This window comes from Pecten maximus, chromosome 16 (genome assembly GCF_902652985.1).
Source record: "Pecten maximus chromosome 16, xPecMax1.1, whole genome shotgun sequence".
NCBI lineage: Eukaryota > Metazoa > Mollusca > Bivalvia > Pectinida > Pectinidae > Pecten > Pecten maximus.
This window is the reverse complement of record NC_047030.1, coordinates 16,445,195-16,464,917: the sequence shown is the minus strand read 5'-3', so window position 1 is coordinate 16,464,917 and position 19,723 is coordinate 16,445,195. Positions and strand designations below refer to the sequence as shown.

The 19,723-nt window shown below is 36.9% G+C and overlaps 1 protein-coding gene across 5 annotated transcripts in view; it reads right to left on the bottom strand.

Annotated features, from left to right (window-relative positions):
* LOC117344610 (centrosomal protein of 104 kDa-like) overlaps window positions 1-19,723 on the bottom strand; it is a 50,183-nt gene that overhangs the window by 29,298 nt on the left and 1,162 nt on the right. For 3 of the 5 annotated variants that reach the window (XM_033907424.1, XM_033907421.1, XM_033907425.1), the window contains exons 2-13: window positions 13,482-13,742; window positions 12,595-12,686; window positions 12,270-12,351; window positions 11,826-11,964; window positions 11,504-11,566; window positions 11,240-11,251; window positions 8,799-8,866; window positions 8,544-8,653; window positions 6,867-7,078; window positions 6,640-6,667; window positions 6,321-6,435; window positions 4,290-4,373 (exon numbers count right to left, since the gene is read on the bottom strand). In XM_033907424.1, the coding sequence (XP_033763315.1) occupies window positions 4,290-4,373; window positions 6,321-6,435; window positions 6,640-6,667; window positions 6,867-7,078; window positions 8,544-8,653; window positions 8,799-8,866; window positions 11,240-11,251; window positions 11,504-11,566; window positions 11,826-11,964; window positions 12,270-12,351; window positions 12,595-12,686; window positions 13,482-13,594 (1,118 nt within the window). In that variant the 5' untranslated portion in view covers window positions 13,595-13,742. The remainder of the gene's footprint in view (window positions 1-4,289; window positions 4,374-6,320; window positions 6,436-6,639; window positions 6,668-6,866; window positions 7,079-8,543; window positions 8,654-8,798; window positions 8,867-11,239; window positions 11,252-11,503; window positions 11,567-11,825; window positions 11,965-12,269; window positions 12,352-12,594; window positions 12,687-13,481; window positions 13,743-19,723) is intronic. The other 2 variants (XM_033907422.1, XM_033907423.1) reach the window with 2 other exon arrangements.

The following is a 19,723-nucleotide window of genomic DNA, read 5'->3' as shown; positions in this document are numbered from 1 at the left end:
CCAGACTGTATCGAGTCTAGTTCTCAGACTGTACCAGGGTATAGTTTCCAGACTGTACCAGGGAATAGTTCCCAAACTGTACCGGGGAATAGTTCCCAAACTGTACCAGGGAATAGTTCCCAGACTTTACCAGGGAATAGTTCCCAGACTGTACCAGGGAATAGTTCCCAGACTGTACTGGGGAATAGTTCCCCAACTGTACCAGGGAACAGTTGCCAGACTGTACCGGGGAATAGTTGCCAGACTGTACCGGGAATAGTTCCCAGACTGTACCGTGGAATAGTTCCCAGACTGTACCGGGGAATAGTTCCCAAACTGTACCAGGGAATAGTTCTCAGACTGTACCGGGGAATAGTTCCCAGACTGTACCGAGTCTAGTTCGCAGACTGTACAAGGGAATAGTTCCCAGACTGTACCGGGGTATAGTTCCCAGACTGTACCAGGGAAAAGTTCTCACACTATACCAGGGAATAGTTCCCAGACTGTACAAGGGTATAGTTCCCAAACTATACCGGGGAATAATTCCCAGACTGTACCGAGTCTAGTTCCCAGACTGTACCAGGGAATAGTTCCCAAACTGTGCCGGGGAATAGTTCCCAGACTGTACAAGGGAATAGTTTCCAAACTATACCGGGGAATAGTTCCCAGACTGTACCAGGGAATAGTTCCCAGACTGTACCAGGGAATAGTTCCCAGACTGTACCAGGGTATTGTTCCCAGACTGTACCGAGGAATAGTTCCCAGACTGTACCAGGGAAAAGTTCCCAGACTGTACCAGGGAATAGTTCCCAAACTGTGCCGGGGAATAGTTCCCAGACTGTACAAGGGAATAGTTTCCAAACTATACCGGGGAATAGTTCCCAGACTGTACCAGGGAATAGTTCCCAGACTGTACCGGGGAATAGTTCCCAGAGTGTACCAGGGAATAGTTCCAAAACTATACCAGGGAATAGTTCCCAGACTGTACAAGGGTATAGTTCCCAAACTATACCGGGGAATAGTTCCCAGACTGTACCAGGGAATAGTTCCCAGACTGTACCAGGGTATAGTTCCCCAACTGTACCGGGGAATAGTTCACAGACTTTACTGGGGAATAGTTCCAGGACTGTACCAGGGTCTAGTTCCCAGACTGTACCAGGGAATAGTTTCCAGACTGTACCAGGGAAACGTTCCCAAACTGTATCGGGGAATAGTTCCCAAACTGTACCAGGGAATAGTTCCCAGACTGTACCAGGGAATAGTTCCCAGACTGTACCAGGGTATTGTTCCCAGACTGTACCGAGGAATAGTTCCCAGACTGTACCAGGGAAAAGTTCCCAAACTGTGCCGGGGAATAGTTCCCAGACTGTACAAGGGAATAGTTTCCAAACTATACCAGGGAATAGTTCCCAGACTGTACCAGGGTATTGTTCCCAGACTGTACCGAGGAATAGTTCCCAGACTGTACCAGGGAAAAGTTCCCAGACTGTACCAGGGAATAGTTCCCAAACTGTGCCGGGGAATAGTTCCCAGACTGTACAAGGGAATAGTTTCCAAACTATACCGGGGAATAGTTCCCAGAGTGTACCAGGGAATAGTTCCCAGACTGTACCGGGGAATAGTTCCCAGAGTGTACCAGGGAATAGTTCCAAAACTATACCAGGGAATAGTTCCCAGACTGTACAAGGGTATAGTTCCCAAACTATACCGGGGAATAGTTCCCAGACTGTACCAGGGTATAGTTCCCAGACTGTACCAGGGTATAGTTCCCAGACTGTACCAGGGTATAGTTCCCCAACTGTACCGGGGAATAGTTCACAGACTTTACTGGGGAATAGTTCCAGGACTGTACCAGGGTCTAGTTCCCAGACTGTACCAGGGAATAGTTTCCAGACTGTACCAGGGAAAAGTTCCCAAACTGTATCGGGGAATAGTTCCCAAACTGTACCGGGAAATAGTTCCCCAACTGTACCAGGGAATAGTTCCCAAACTGTACCAGGGAAAAGTTCCCAGACTGTACCAGGGAATAGTTCCCCAATTGTACCAGGGAATAGTTCCCAAACTGTACCGGGGAATAGTTCCCAAACTGTACCGGGAAATAGTTCCCAAACTGTACCGGGGAATAGTTGCCAGACTGTACCAGGGAATAGTTCACAGACTATTCCAGGGAATAGTTCCCCAATTGTACCAGGGAATAGTTCCCAGACTGTACCGGGGAATAGTTCCTCAACTGTACCGGGGAATAGTTCCCAGACTTTACTGGGGAATAGTTCCCGGACTGTACCAGGGTCTAGTTCCCAGACTGTACCAGGGTCTAGTTCCCAGACTGTACCAGGGAATAGTTTCCAGACTGTACCAGGGAAAAGTTCCCAAACTGTACCGGGGAATAGTTCCCAAACTGTACCGGGAAATAGTTCCCGAACTGTACCGGGGAATAGTTCCCAGAGTGTACCAGGGAATAGTTCCCAGACTTTACCTGTGAATAGTTCCCAGACTGTACTGGGGAATAGTTCCCGAACTGTACTGGGGTATAGTTCCCAGACTGTACTTGGGTATAGTTCCCAGACTATACCAGGGAATAGTTCCCAGACTGTACCAGGGTATAGTTCCCAGACTGTACCAGGGAAAAGTTCCCAAACTGTAACGGGAACTAGTTCCCAAACTGTACCGGGGAATGGTTCCCAGACTTTACCAGGGAATAGTTCCCAAATTGTACCAGGGAATAGTTCCCAGATTGTACCAGGGAATAGTTCCCAGACTATACTGGGGAATAGTTGCCAGACTGTACCGGGGAATAGTTGCCAGACTGTACTGGGGAATAGTTCCCAGACTGTACCAGGGAATAGTTCCTGGACTGTACCAGGAAATAGTTCCCAGACTGTACCAGGAAATAGTTCCCAGACTGTACCAGGGTATAGTTCCCAGACTGTACCAGGGAAAAGTTCCCAGACTGTACCAGGGAATAGTTCCCAGACTATACCGGGGAATAGTTCCCAGACTGTACCAAGGAATAGTTCCCAGACTGTACCAGGGTATTGTTCTCAGACTGTACCGGGGAATAGTTCCCAGACTATACCGGGGAATAGTTCCCAGACTGTACCAGGGTATTCTTCCCAGACTGTACCAGGGTATAGTTCCCAGACTGTACCAGGGTATAGTTCCCAGACTGTACTGGGGAATAGTTCCCCAACTGTACCGGGGAATAGTTCCCAGACTATACCGGGGAATAGTTCCCAGACTGTACCAGGGTATAGTTCCCAGACTGTACTGGGGAATAGTTCCCCAACTGTACCAGGGTATTGTTCCCAGACTGTACCAGGGTATAGTTCCCAGACTGTACTGGGGAATAGTTCCCCAACTGTACAGGGGAATAGTTCCCAGACTATACCGGGGAATAGTTCCCAGACTGTACCAGGGTATAGTTCCCAGACTGTACTGGGGAATAGTTCCCCAACTGTACCGGGGAATAGTTCCCAGACTGTACCAGGGAATAGTTCCCAGACTGTACTGGGGAATAGTTCACAGACTATACCAGGGAATAGTTCCCAGACTATACCAGGGAATAGTTCTCAGACTGTACCGGGGAATAGTTCCCAGACTGTACTGGGGAATAGTTCACAGACTATACCAGGGAATAGTTCACAGACTATACCAGGGAATAGTTCTCAGACTGTACCGGGGAATAGTTCACAGACTGTACCGAGGAATCATTCCCAGATTGTACCAGGGAATAGTTTGCAGATCGCACCGGGGAATAGGTCCCAGAATGTACCGGGGACTAGTTCCCAGACTGTACCGGGGAATAGGTCCCAGAATGTACCGGGGAATAGTTCCCAGACTACCAGCTTGAGCTAACATACTGTGCCTGAAGAATTTTAAGGACAGGAAATATTCAAAATGGCCAAAAATCAATCAACATAATTTTTTTTTTAAAAGGGGCAGTAACTTTAATAATAATGACATTGGAATCAAATTGCAAAACAAACAAAATATCCCAATATACTGATAAGATAGTGAATAAAGTCTTAATTTGTCTATAATGGTACACAATTACCTGGATAATGGGGAAAAGGGGAGATAACTCCAGGAAATGACTAACTATGGTTTGATAATCAAACAAATCATATACAGCTTTGTGACTGGGGATACAAATAGACATGGTTGGATAATCAAACAAATCATATACAGCTTTGTGACTGGGGATACAAATAGACATTGTTTTTAATCGTACATTAAATTCATAATATTGAGTCCTCATTGTAAGTTTATCAAGATTTTCTGACTGGAGTTTCTGATGACCCCATACTTACTTGTTGACAGGTAATTGGCGTTCATCGTACGGTGTCCGGGATCGAGGAGAGGAAATCTGTTCCCGTTGAGTTGTGTCCCCTTTACTGATGAGAGGAAAAAGAATGACTACGGAAACTACAAATATCTATATACTGTGTACACATGTCCCTGTGTCATATAAATACTGGGGCATGTTGAGCACACATGTCCCTGTGTCATAAATACTGGCGCATGTTGAGCACACATGTTTAATAATTTGGTTCCATATTTACATGTCTATCAGTAATAGATGTCTTAACAATATATACGACAGAACTGTTTCTAACTGGAGAATCCCTTTTAATAGCTGGTCTGTTTCCAATTCTCTCTACTACACTGGCCTCGGGAGGTTTTACAAGACATGTTGGGGGGCTTATGACCCAGGGACATTAGAGTATTAGATATTAAAGTTGTATTATTGACCCAGGGACATTAGAGTATTACATATCATAGTTGTATTGCTGACCCAGGGACATTGATGTATTACATATCATAGTTATATTATTGACCCAGGACCATTAAAGTATTACATATTATAGTTGTATTGTTGACCCAGGGACATTGAGGTATTACATATCATAGTTGTATTGTTGACCCAGGGACATTGAAGTATTACATATTATAGTTGTATTGTTGACCCAGGGACATTGAAGTATTACATATTATAGTTGTATTGTTGACCCAGGGACATTGATGTATTACATATCATAGTTGTATTGTTGACCCAGGAACATTGATATATTACATATCATAGTTGTATTGTTGACCCAGGGACATTAAATTATTACATATCATAGTTGTATTGTTGACCCAGGGACATTGATGTATTACATATCATAGTTGTATTGTTGACCCAGGGACATTAAAGTACATGTATTACATATCATAGTTGTATTGTTGACCCGGGGACATTGATGTATTACATATCATAGTTGTATTGTTGACCCAGGGACATTGAAGTATTACATATCATAGTTGTATAATTGGCTCATGGACATTAAAGTATTACATATCATAGTTGTATTATTGACCCAGGGACTGTTGGGTGTCGTTGAGTAATAAAACTTTACATTTCTAGAAGCTTAGGATATATAATATGTACATAATACATTGTGCTGAGGAATATAAGTTGACCATTAACTGCAGAAACCGTTAAAACTAGAAAACTAAATGATACAAAATATAAATGATAACTGCATCAAAGCAAAATTTAATAAATGTATGGTGTGTTTTCATTCAGAGAGTTTAGTTATCAGTTCTTGACATAAAAAGCTGATTAAAACATTTGATAAATACATGTAATTTCAAAAGTTACCTTTCTACACAACGTAATAGTTATCAACTGAATGCAAAACAAAATCACCAATGAAAAATATTCATCTTGAAACTGACAACCCAAATGATGAATTTTTGTGTGTGTATAGATTGTGTATTAAAATATCGCACATTCTGAATAATTAAAAGTTTTCAAAAATGTTCTTATGGCCATTGACATTACCTAAAACACTTTTGTCTACAACAGGTCTACAAACATGTCCATACACTGGACCTAACATGTTGTGATATCGTTGTGATATCGTTGTGATATTATTGTGATATTGTTGCGATATCGTTGTGATATTGTGATATCGTTGTGATATTGATGTGATATTGTGATATTATTGTGATATTGTTGTGTTATTGTTGTGATATTGATGTGATATTGTGATATTGTTGTGTTATTGTTGTGTTATTGTTGTGATATTGTTGTGATATTGTTGATATTGTTGTGTTATTGTTGTGATTAAAACATTTACAAATTATGCATCACTTCCAAACCAATCTGCCAATAAATAAAATTTAATTAATTTGTCAAAGAGTTGTCAGCGTTAACTGAATATTTTTCACTGATGAGTATTTGGTGTAAACTAAATGCAAGTGTGGGTCTTAACATACAATTGTTTATATATTCAAGTGTTTGCAGACAGGAAAAAAGCTATAATTTGAAGTTAATTAATGTGTGATATTTTTACTTTTTCATTGCAGGTAGGGGTCGCTCATCATAAGGTGTCCTCGGGGGTGGAGTTCTAGGTGGAGTTCTAGGTGAAAGGTGACTCAAACGAGACGGTGTTGGATCTCTGACAGGTTCTGTAACACAGAGACAAACAGCCAGGTTATAAAGGAGAGTCACCAAAACAGTAACTGAAGAAGCCAAAGTAAGCCATCTCTACAGAAACTATTACATGTACAGATGTCCAAGTTACTTTGGGTAATAGTTTAGTTTAGTTACCATAGAAAATTATTGAAACCCATTTTCAATTTTTTATTTCATTTTTAGAAAAGGATACATACCAAGGTCTACATGTTGTGGATGCCTCGACTGAAAAATAAGGTAAAAACATCATCGATAAATACACACACATCATATTACATTGAATAGGCACATCAGATCAAGATCAAAACAGGGAAAACTACAGCATCTTTTAGTGATTAGAATCCAAAGAAAGACTCATTGATCCCTGCTTGATAGGTTTTTTAAAAATCAATTTTTAGCCATTTTCTGTTATTGTTTAGCTTACTCCTGTAGTTTCCAATAGATCTCCAAGGTTGAGGTCATGGTAAATCTGTAGGCGGTACTCCTCCATCTGAACTTTCTTGAGTTTTGCTTTATCATAATCCTCGTTCTCAACCGCTTGACGTTTCTCCACCTCATACTTCCCTAGCTTTTCTCCAACCTTCTGTAGATCCAGGATAGCTGTCTTCAGCTTCTTTGCATAGTCAAACCTCTCCTCTGTTACAACATACAATGTATATGAAACAGTATACTAAAGTGCCTTTTTTTGTTATTGTCCTATTGTTTTAATTATATATATAACAAAGCCTGTCACAGCATTGAAACTGTCCCATGCTTATATTATATTACTTACAATCTAATAGCAACTCACAACCAATTCTAAACTTCTGCTGCCATTAAACCATTGACCTGTGTAGCAATGTATGCTTCCCTAATACAGTATGTCGGATTATATAAACAAAAACAAATATTAATCATTTTACCTGATTGTAAAAATTGTGGTGAGAGTAAATCCTAAAGAGAAGATCAATCAATACCAGTGTAAATCCTAAAGAGACGATCAATCAATACCAGTGTAAATCCTAAAGAGACGATCAATACCAGTGTAAATCCTAAAGAGAAGATCAATCAATACCAGTGTAAATCCTAAAGAGAATACCAATCAATACCAGTGTAAATCCTAAAGAGAATACCAATCAATACCAGTGTAAATCCTAAAGAGAAGATCAATCAATACCAGTGTAAATCCTAAAGAGACGATCAATACCAGTGTAAATCCTAAAGAGAAGATCAATCAATACCAGTGTAAATCCTAAAGAGAATACCAATCAATACCAGTGTAAATCCTAAAGAGAATACCAATCAATACCAGTGTAAATCCTAAAGAGAAGATCAATCAATACCAGTGTAAATCCTAAAGAGACGATCAATCAATACCAGTGTAAATCCTAAAGAGAAGATCAATCAATACTAGTGTAAATCCTAAAGAGAAGATCAATCAATACCAGTGTAAATCCTAAAGAGAAGATCAATCAATACCAGTGTAAATCCTAAAGAGAAGATCAATCAATACCAGTGTAAATCCTAAAAAGAAGATCAATCAATACCAGTGTAAATCCTAAAGAGAAGATCAATCAATATCAGTGTAAATCCTAAAGAGAATACCAATCAATATCAGTGTCAATCCTAAAGAGAAGATCAATCAATACCAGTGTAAATCCTAAAGAGACGATCAATACCAGTGTAAATCCTAAAGAGAAGATCAATCAATATCAGTGTAAATCCTAAAGAGAATACCAATCAATATCAGTGTAAATCCTAAAGAGAAGATCAATCAATACCAGTGTAAATCCTAAAGAGACGATCAATACCAGTGTAAATCCTAAAGAGAAGATCAATCAATATCAGTGTAAATCCTAAAGAGAATACCAATCAATATCAGTGTAAATCCTAAAGAGAAGATCAATCAATACCAGTGTAAATCCTAAAGAGAAGATCAATCAATACCAGTGTAAATCCTAAAGAGACGATCAATCAATACCAGTGTAAATCCTAAAGAGAAGATCAATCAATACCAGTGTAAATCCTAAAGAGAAGATCAATCAATACCAGTGTAAATCCTAAAGAGAATACCAATCAATACCAGTGTAAATCCTAAAAAAAATTTTTAAAACCAACTTACGAATAACTGCCTCTTGTTTTTTCTTTTCCAATTTGCGTATAATGCTGGCTATCTCCGGGTCCTGATACATGTCAAACGCCAAATCATCAAGTGGCGAGATGTAGTCTGGTCTGTAACATATACATTAGTCAGACATAATGTAGTACTGATGTACTAACGCTATCAGATTTTAAGATAAGGAAGTTTGTCTATTATTACCGTTATTGATAGTGTTAAATTTCGTGACAATAGCATTTAACTGAATTCCAATATTACCTAGGTTGGTTCTCATCATCATCCATATACTCCAACTTTCTAGCCCTGTCAGGGTCTGAGTAATAGTCCTACAAAACAAACATAATGTTCTATAATTGCTCAAGTATAAGGAAGTCAAGTCAATACTTTTCTCTAAAAAATTAAACCTTCAGACTTGTACATATTATATAATTTTTTTTCATAATTGAACGATTTCAAAACCTGTCTGAAAATTGCCGGGTTATTGCAGATAAACTGTTTGGACAAATATTGTGTCATGCTACATAGTGTACCAACCTATCTATTCTGGAATCTCCCAACAAAGTTAAAAAAAGATTGAAAAAAAACAACATACACACACACACAAAATTTCTTAAAAAAATTGTGAAATCAAAGAAGAAAAAAGTAAAATGTGTATTGGATACCTTTATAGTTTCAATTGATAATGTATCATACGTGGCCAAAGCCTTATAATCCAAACCCCATAGATGTGGCCACGACGGCTGTTTGTAAACAATGATAAAAACAAAAGTAAAACTTGAACAATTGATACAGAAACCTGGTCATGATGGCTGTTTATAAACAAAATAAAAATCAAATAAATCAGTACAAAAACCCAGTCATGATGGCCGTCTGATAAACAAAAGAAAAACATTAATATAATTCAGTACACTTACTGACCACACCAGTACAGTATCAGTCAAATAGATAGTTGGTGACTTGTACCAACATGGGAATACGGCAGGATTACAGGGGGCGAAAATGTGAGGGTGTGACAATGTGTGGGCGTGATAATATGAGGGTGTGACAATATGTGGGTGTGACAATGTGTGGGTGTGACAATGTGTGGACGTGACAATATGAGGGTGTGACAATGTGTGGGTGTGATAATATGAGGGTGTGACAATGTGGGTGTGACAATGTGTGGGTGTGACAATATGAGGGTGTGACAATGTGTGGGTGTGACAATATGAGGGCATGACAATGTGAGGGTGTCACAATGTGTGGGTATGATTATGTTTGGGTGTCACAATAATGTGTGGGTTTTACAATGTGTGGGTGTGATAATGTGTGGGTGTGACAATGTATGTGTGTGGGTGACAATGTATGGGTGTGACAATGTGTGGGCATGACAATGTGTGGGTGTGACAATGTGTGGGTGTGACAATGTGAGGGTGTGACAATGTGTGGGTTTTACAATGTGTGGGGGTGACAATGTATGGGGGTGACAATGTGTGGGTGTGATAATGTGTGGGTGTGACAATGTATGGGTGTCACAATGTGTGGCATGACAATGTGTTGGTGTGACAATATGAGGGGAAGTGGCACTGTAAGGGAGGATTAGAGTGTGACAAAGTGTGGGTTTGACAATGTGTGGATAATGGCACTATAGGGGGGAATTAGGGGTGTGACACTGAAAGGGGGTTTATAGGGAAATAGTTGAACATGAAATCTGACTAAAATATATTCCAATGAATTTGATATTTCAATTTATACGGCTGAAACAGAATATATCCATCAAATATATCAAAGTTTTATGGCTGGCCCAGGTTGGGGGTGGGTAAAGTGAGAGGTTTGGTGGTGATACAAATGGTGTTTTATCAGCTGACAGTGTCAAATATGGTTACAATTAATTGCTTGTTGTTTCTTTGATTGAATTTTTTTTTTAATCTTTCTCTTTCTATTCTTTGCATATGCAAATGTAATTGTTCAATGCAATTATGTAATACAAGAGGCCCAAGAGGCTTGTATCACTCACCTGCTACAAAAGCTGATATGCCATTTATGTGGCTGCTAAGCTAAATATCTCTTCATTTCAATATGAGAGAATTATGGTAAGTGGATTCAATTTTACCAACTTTTTCTGGCCTTTTACCCCAACATATTCCTGGCCCACATCATAAACCAAGCGTTTATTTAGATAAATGATTAATTAAACTCATGTGACATCCCAACACGCTACCCAATGTCAGGTCCCTCTGCCTCTTGTTGTTAAAATGTTTTAGCTCTGTGACCTTGAAAATAGGTCAAGGTCATTCATTTGAACAAACTTGTAAGCCCTATATCCTGGCATGATAGAGGCTGAAAATCAGACCTCTGGGCCCTTGGTTATGGAGAAGAAATTGTTTAAAAGAAAAGTTGACATCTAGCAGGCAGACGACAACTGGATGCTGCATCACGGCATAATCTCACTTTCCATTCAGGCAGGCAAGCTAACAAAGCCTTTAAATATGATATTCTATTATGAATTCTGATAGAAATTATATACCATATTACATGAAGGTTTTCCGTGACTTTTACATGAAATAAAATTTCTGAGTACTTGTATATAATTTTTTCTGATGCTATGTACATGGCAAATGTCAAATATAAAACTCCAATAGTAAGTGTCTGCATAGGACAATGTGAAGGGGTATAACAGGATACTACAACAGACATTAGGCGGTTTAAACCATACATACTCGTTTCCTCCTCTGTAAACACACAAGACAGTATGATATAATAACCAAACCACTAAAGGTAGTAATGTACTCATTGGTTTTGATAGCAAGAATGGAAAATTAGATCTCCCATATAAACATAGTCACTGAACATCTCAGTACATATATACACTTAACAGGAAACTTTTTACTTTATATTATACATATATCAAAATTCATTTATCAACTGTGTAACAACACTGTTACCCAGTAAATCACCGATAGACGATGTGACATTTTACTTACATCATTCAGATCTGACGGCCGTGTGATAATATCACCAATTATATTCACAGCTATAACCCCAACCTGTAACATAATTAATTACTCAAAATCATATCAAAATCAGTTTTGTATCAGCTGCAGTTCAATCATCAATTCTATATTTCACACACTCTTCAAAGCTATTTTTCTGAATGAATTTCTCCTGTTTCTAACATGAATAGTTTTTTATGCTCTTTTAAATTTTAATATTTCACCATTTTAAAACTTATATTTTATCAAAAATATTAAAACACTTTAATGGTTATGTGTCAATGAAATCCATAAACCATTTAAGGTCACACACCTGGTTGTATACATTGTGTTTGTTTATGTGGTTTTTGTGGACGAGTATTTTCAGGTACTGGCCAATAGCATCAACGTGGACAGATTTTAGTTCTCTGGATTTAAAGGCCGTCTTTTCATTGTCTGACAGGGAGACATACCTGCAACAACACATTTCCAAACATATTGAGTTTTGTTGGGGTTTCCACATTTGATATTTCTTGTGAACGAATTGAAAAATAATCAAAATATTGCCTTTTTGCAAATTTCACTTTTCCTTTATCTCCATGGCAATTAACTTAACAATAAAAAACAATCTTAATAGTACAGAACTTTAAAAAGACTTTAAGTTGATATCAATCACAATTCTTCTCGATTAAAATAAATATTGGTTTAGCATAACATTGTGATTGGGTACTGTGTTTTATCACTACATCACCAATACTATGTTTTCTGTCTACCTTACCCTAGCTTTGTGTACCGGGCATTGTCAACTGACAGGGACATATCTTCAGGGACATCCCCGACCAAAAACTCAATCTTTGTGGCTGAAAATAGACACAATTGTATTATATATATGTTGATAAACTACAAGTCATACAAAATCTTCATGTAGGGATATGTTTCATTTTTATTTGTTTCGTTGTTTTATTATTATTTGTGTAGTTTTATTTTAGAAACTGGATCAACAAGATCAATTTCATACACTTCAAGTCAGTCTAAGTAAACAGGTTAATGTGTTTCCTGTATCTATGTAAATCATTTCAATTATTTTAGGCTGATCAACTTACCCACTAAAAACTGATGAGATAAAATTTGTATTTTCCTTAAACGTGACCGACCATCAAGTTGGACAATGAGGTCCTGGGGGTACAGACAGAACCTGTAATACCAAAAGATAAAGTAACATCATCTGCCTTAATTAGAATCACTCTGCTGCTATTCCAACACAACATATGAAGCATGCAACTTTATGGTCTCTACATCATTTATATTATACACCATATTACAATGAACTGCATGTCTAATTTACAGTCTACAATAGTTTCTTCTATTCCCTACTGATACACAAATACTTATCGGGCAGTTGATGGGGAAGTGGTATTACACACTTGCCATTCACCTAGCTTAGGCGGCTGGGGTGTGATTCCCTGATTGAACTCGGCAGCCCCCCCACCCATTCAGGGCATCAAATGTGATAATTTTGGGTTGATACTAAAAGAACAGCCCCAAGGGGCCTGTATCATCACATATTCACTGATTTAATTATTCAAGATCAGTTAATCAAAACGACTTATAATCAAGTACCAGTAATTATTACAGCTAAGTTAATTCCTGTAACATTGAGTATATATGGCTGATTCCCTTTCTGTGTCAGGCTTCATCCCAGGAACCTACCAGCCAGATATCTTGATTCTAGGCTGCTTGACAGTTTAGTTATTCACTAGAAGTCATTGTAGCTTTTAAACAAATTTGACCTCTGTCATCTTGAAAATATGGATCAAGGTCATTTCTTTTCAGACTTTGCTGTGGGCTTCATTCCAGGAATCTGGGACATCTGGATATCTGGATTCTAGGACATTTGGTTATTGAAAAGTTGTTTAAAGCACCATGGCATAAGATGAAAGCTTACATTAACATTTTACTAGAGCAGTTCCATTACACTGACACTACTTACTTTGCAGCTTGCCATCCTCTGGTCAACGGACTATGTGTGTTCAGTTCTTTAGCCTTGTACCCATCATCTTGGCCAGAAACATGCACCACTCGAAATGGAAGTTTCCGTGGCATAATTTTACTACGACACTTCTCTACTATCTAGCAAGTAGGCATCATTTGTCCTTTAACACGACTGTCAGCCTGTGTTAAGTCTGGCTGGTTTTCTGATTAACCTGGCCTGTCAAAGAGTCGAGTAGTTTGATTAATGTTCCTTTTCCACCTGGATCAAAAATACAAGTCAAACATCTTAAATCTGATAAACATGAGTAACAACTAGTACTACAAAATTCAGCAACATAAAAAGTAAATACTAGAGTACTGACAGTCAAAACTGTTCAACACTTATCTGGCAATAAGAACATTGTCTGATCCCACTCATATCTATTGTGATTGTAAGTAATTAAAAACAATAACAAATGTTATTATTGTCCTGCAATAATCCCACACATCAAAGTATAGGCCCCCTCAAGCGCTCAATTTATTACAAAATGAATATTTAAGTCAGCTAGCCTCAGTCGTACCTGTGAATTATAAGTACAGTATACAGGCATTTAAGAAGCTGTTCATTGCTTGTACCAGTCAATTACCTCTGTCAGTTGACCAGGACATTTTGAGTTTTAGAATGAACTACATGTACTAGGGTATGCATTGTTGGTTTAAACATATTTATTTGCCTTTAAATGGTTCATAATTATAGTGACAAATAGGATTTGGGCACAAGTTCTCAAACTTATCGAGGCCCTCTCCTGAACATACATCAAATGTTTACAGTGTATAAAGGCTGCATATAAGCTATAAATAAATTTGTAAATACTTTACAGTGAATTAGAATTACAATTTTAATTTCAATAACAATTTCAATTTCAATTACAATATCAATTTCAATTTCATTTGGACCTTGTTATCTCGAGCTCTCCTGATTGCTAGAAATGGGACTGTATCAATTTTAATAATATAGACTCAATAATAATTAAGTTGTGTGTTCAATTTTTTAGGATTATACATTGCTTATGATTTCTGGATATGTGATAATTCATGTTCAAGATAACAAGGTCCGACTGTTATTATTTGGATAAATAGCACTGTTGAAAAGGATAAGCAAAGGAGAAAAAGAAAAAAAAAAGATAGAAAGAAAATAGTTTAAAACTAGTTGTTGACAGCTGTTTCGATGCCCAATTTTTTGCACAACATTTTTTACCTGGTTGTCGCATGAATTGATTAAAAGTTGTATTTCTTAAAAAAGATGTTGAGGTGCTAAAAACGGTCTGTATCTTTAATGTATTTGCATACGTAGTTAAAAATCTCATTATTCAGGTCTTCAGACAGATTTGGGTTTCCCCACAACAAGGTATTTATATCATATAACAAAAAGTCTGGAAGATTTAAACTTCTGAGATTGTTTAGTAATTGATTTCTAGGTAGTGTATATAAAGGGCAAGAATAGAAGAAATGAAAATTGTTTTCAAAATCTCTGCATGAACACGACGGATCGTTAGTTAAATTGGCCCTAAATAGATCATCCTGGAGAATACTGCATTTATTTCTAAGTCTTGTGTGTAAAAATGTGAGTTTCCTGTCTCCCATAGTGAGAAATTTTGGAGTTGAGATTATATCAGGTTTTATTTGATTTTTAAAGCCAACAAGAGAGTTAGTGGTTTTTAATGTGGGGGCAAGGGAATTCCATTGGGATATAGAAGAGGGTATAAATGATTTCCTAAATAATTCGGTCCTACATCTTGGGATTGTAAAGTCGTTTAAGTTTCGAGTGGAATATGCAGATGCTACAGAGCGCAAGTTTGGTAAAAGATCTGAAAGATAATTTGGTGTCATATTGTTTTGAATGCGAAATATAGTTGATAGTTTTAATTGTTTACGACGTTCTGACAGTAGTTCCCAACCTGTTTCATAATATAAAGATTGTCTTGATGCATAAACAGGTAAACCTGTGACTATTCGAGCGGCCAATAATTGAACTTTTTCAAGTTTCTCTGAGTCCTGAAGAGAGCAACCGTCCCAAACTACAGATGCGTATTCTAAAAGAGGACGGACATATGTTTTATAGAGTATTGATAATGAAAATCTGGACACTGTGTATTTAAGTTTTTTTAGTAAAATTAATTTTTTATAAGCTGATTTGGCAATGCAATCGATGTGGTAAGACCAACTACCATCACTTGAGAAATTGAGCCCTAGATGTTTATGGTGTTGAGTAAATGACAAGCTGACATTTTGAAAAACAATATCTGGTATTTGTGAGTTTCGTCTTCTTGAGAAAAGGATAGCCTTAGTTTTTTCAGCATTAAATCTCATCATCCATTTTTTAGACCAATTTTCTAATATTAGCATATCATGATTAATAAAGGCTTCAATCTCCTGAGTAGATCGGGATGACTTACTCAGTGAGGTATCATCAGCGAAAAGTCTACTGATGCTTATCATATTTTCGGCAATATCGTTAACATAAATTAAAAAAAGTAAAGGACCCAGCACTGAGCCCTGGGGTACCCCAGCTGATATGTTTAATAATTTAGAGTTACATGACTTGTAGATAACTCTTTGTTTTCGGTTTGATAGATAATCTTTTAACCATAATAAAAAATTTCCAGTTATTCCATATTTTTTTGATTTATGTAGTAATCCTTTATGCCATACCCTGTCAAAAGCTTTAGATAGATCACAAAAAACAATACAACATTCCTCTTGAATATCTATGGCAGAAGAAATATTATGGTAGATCTCCAATAACTGAAAGACAGTTGAGTGATTTGGTAAAAATCCTGACTGATATTTGTAAAATAAATCATTAGATTGAAAAAGTTATATATATTTTTAAAAACAAGACGCTCAAACACTTTGCTTATGCAGCTTAATAATGAAATCGGTCTGTAGTTTGACACAAGGCTGGGATTGTCTTTTTTAAATAAAGGAACAACATTTGCGATTTTCCAGCTATTTGGGAAACAATTTTCAGAAAGTGATCTATTAAAATACACAATGGTTTGCAAATAGTAGAAGCTGTATTCTTTAACACCCTGTTACTAATTTCATCTGGTCCTGTAGCTTTGTTTATATCTAATGTTTTTAATACATCTTCGACCTCTGTTTCATTAACATTTACATCTGTAAGAGAGAAGTTTGAAGTAACTGGTTGTGGTACGTAGGTCAGTATTAGGTTCGTCAATAGTTGATATTGATGCAAAATAAGAGTTAAGAGCATTAACCTTATCTGAATCCGAAAAGGAGGTTGAAGTGCTTCCATCATAATTTGTATGTTGCAAAGGAGGAATGTCTGATGATGATGTTTTGTAAATTAGCTGCTTAAATAGTTTCCAGTATAATTTCTGGTTGTTGACAGATGCATCAGAAATTTGTTCATCAATATTGTTGTAATAATTTAAGATGCATTGTTATATAACTCTGTCAAAATGTCATCGTCATCACATCTGTGAACTGTTAGTCCCGTACCTGTATTGTTTGTTTATAGTCAGCTAGAACCAGTCGTCACATCACCTGTCCGTCCCATACATATATTGTCGTTTAGAGTGAGCTAGAACCAGTCGTCACATCACCTGTCCGTCCCGTACATGTATTGTTGTTTATTGTCTAGAACCGGTCGTCAAATCACCTGTCCGTCCCATACATATATTGTCGTTTAGAGTGAGCTAGAACCAGTCGTTACATCACCTGTCCATCCCGCATATGCATTGTTTGTTTATATTCAGCTAGAACCGGCCACGGTCGTCACATCACCTGTCCGTCCCATACATATATTGTTGTTTAGAGTGAGCTAGAACCAGTCGTCACATCACCTGTCCGTCCCGTACATATATTGTTTATTGTCTAGAACCGGTCGTCAAATCACCTGTCCATCCCGTACATGTATAGTTGTTTATTGTCTAGAACCAGTCGTCACATCACCTGTCCATCCCGTACATGTATTGTTGTTTATTGTCTAGAACCGGTCGTCAAATCACCTGTCCGTCCCATACATATATGTCGTTTAGAGTGAGCTAGAAACAATCGTCACATAATTACCTGTACGTCCCGTACATGTATTGTCGTTCATAGTCTAGAACCAATAATCACATCACCTGCAGGTTTGCAAACATCACTGATCTATTTCATTTTATTGTGTTGAAAAAAAATTGGAAATTATGAAGATCACTTGGACTGAATAATTCTAGACAGTAGCATATCAATTATTAATCAATTCAATTAGTCAATACATGCATTTCTCTTGAAAGCCTAGTTCGTATTTCACACCAGGTATATTGACTCTCCCATCAATATACACACAATGTGTCATATACCAGAAATATCAAGTTGCGTTACAACACTAATTTTCTTTCATAAAATCACAAAATAATGACGAGCTGATGACAACTGCATTACATAATGGCCCTTGATATCAATGACTAATATATCTCATTTTTGTTCAGCTTCTATAAAAGTTGAGGATGGCTTTAATCTCGGAGATAAACTTTACTGTTCATTTTGTACAATTTTTAATAATTTTGTTTGCAAAATGTTTTTCCATTTTTTATCAAGTGACAAGCCGAAAAAATTATTGTGCAAATCTTCTAATGTCAGTCTACATCATACACAATTGCAAGGTAATGACTAGTTTTTCAAACACGTTGATTTCGGGTGACATTATACAATCATCTATGATCTTATACAAACATATATTTGACATTATTGTCAAACAGAATACACATCTCACATTTAAACCTGATGATCCAAGACTTCAAGACCGTTAAATAAAACTAACCAACAAAAAACAACAGGACACGACAACATCTCACCCAAACTATTATAATTCACACAATCAAGGACACGACATTATTTTGCCCAAATTGCAATGACTAATTCATAACCAAGGACATTAAAATAATATCTTGCCTAAATTACTATGACTAGGACAACCCAAAATATGGAAATATGTCACCAAAATCACTACGACAAACACAACCCAGCATCATCAAACATTCATTTTGATCACAAGCCCTAAAAATTTGGAATGTCCTACCAGACCACTCAGAACAATTAGTTGTATCTACACTAAACACAATTTAAAACATTACAGGAACAGCTGATACGGACCAAGATGCATGAGTAAGGCATACAAGCAGAAATACAGTTTCTTTAAACTTGTAACCCCGATTTTTTAGCTAACCTTGGTCAAATAGTACTATGTTTTAAAATATCATGATTGTGTTTTATTTATCATTAATTTGAGGGTATCTTTGATGTGTTTTAATAGTTCAATAGAGCTGTTATATTGTTTTACCGTGTATCAACGTTAAATAAAACTCGATTTGATTAATGATTGTTGTTAATTATCCAAAAACATTTTCATTATGGGAGTTTTATTTGCTTTTTATCTTTTCAGTTGCTTCAAAATTTATTCAGAGTGCACTTCGGTTATGAGTCTATATATTGACAGAACAATTGTAATGGCTGGATCCTAAATGATTTAACAACATGAACATTCATCAGTTAATTCATATCATAAATAGAATAATAATAATATCTATTCAGAAAAAAAGGCATTCATTAATACATATAGCGTGTAGTCACAGAATACATGTATATCAACGATATTGTTCATTGAGTTATAATGAACTAACACAAATGTGTGCTAAAAGGATTGTACTAAGATCTAGATATCAAATTCAGATAAATGTTTGTGCTTCAGTAGTAATAGGTTACAAGTGAAATTATTTAGAGATAAATTTAAAGGAGTATATCATAATATAGCACAGAAACCGTTAAATGATGCATCACAAGTTCAACCAGTACATTATATATATATATATATAACATAAAAAATACATGTACATATAGAAGACAAAAGGATTTTCAAAATATGTTTGGACATAAGGTGTACTTTTACTTATACGTTTAGGTTGGTGAAGATTCAGGCCCTTTGAAATTTTTCATAACAAAGTTGAGATATGGTTTGACCTAGTACAGTTGAAACATATTAGACAGCAGAACCTTTTCTCAGTGAAAAGGAGTATTGAACATCATTCACTAGAAAAATTGGTACAGTTGTAAGTAGAGCTGTTTTTGGCAAAGAGTTCAAACAGATATGACAGGCATTTACCATCAATACATTGAAGGCATGGTTAAAGCCTAAGTTGAGTGAATCTTCCTGCAATACCTGGCTGACATTATTAGGGAGGTTCAATTGTTTTA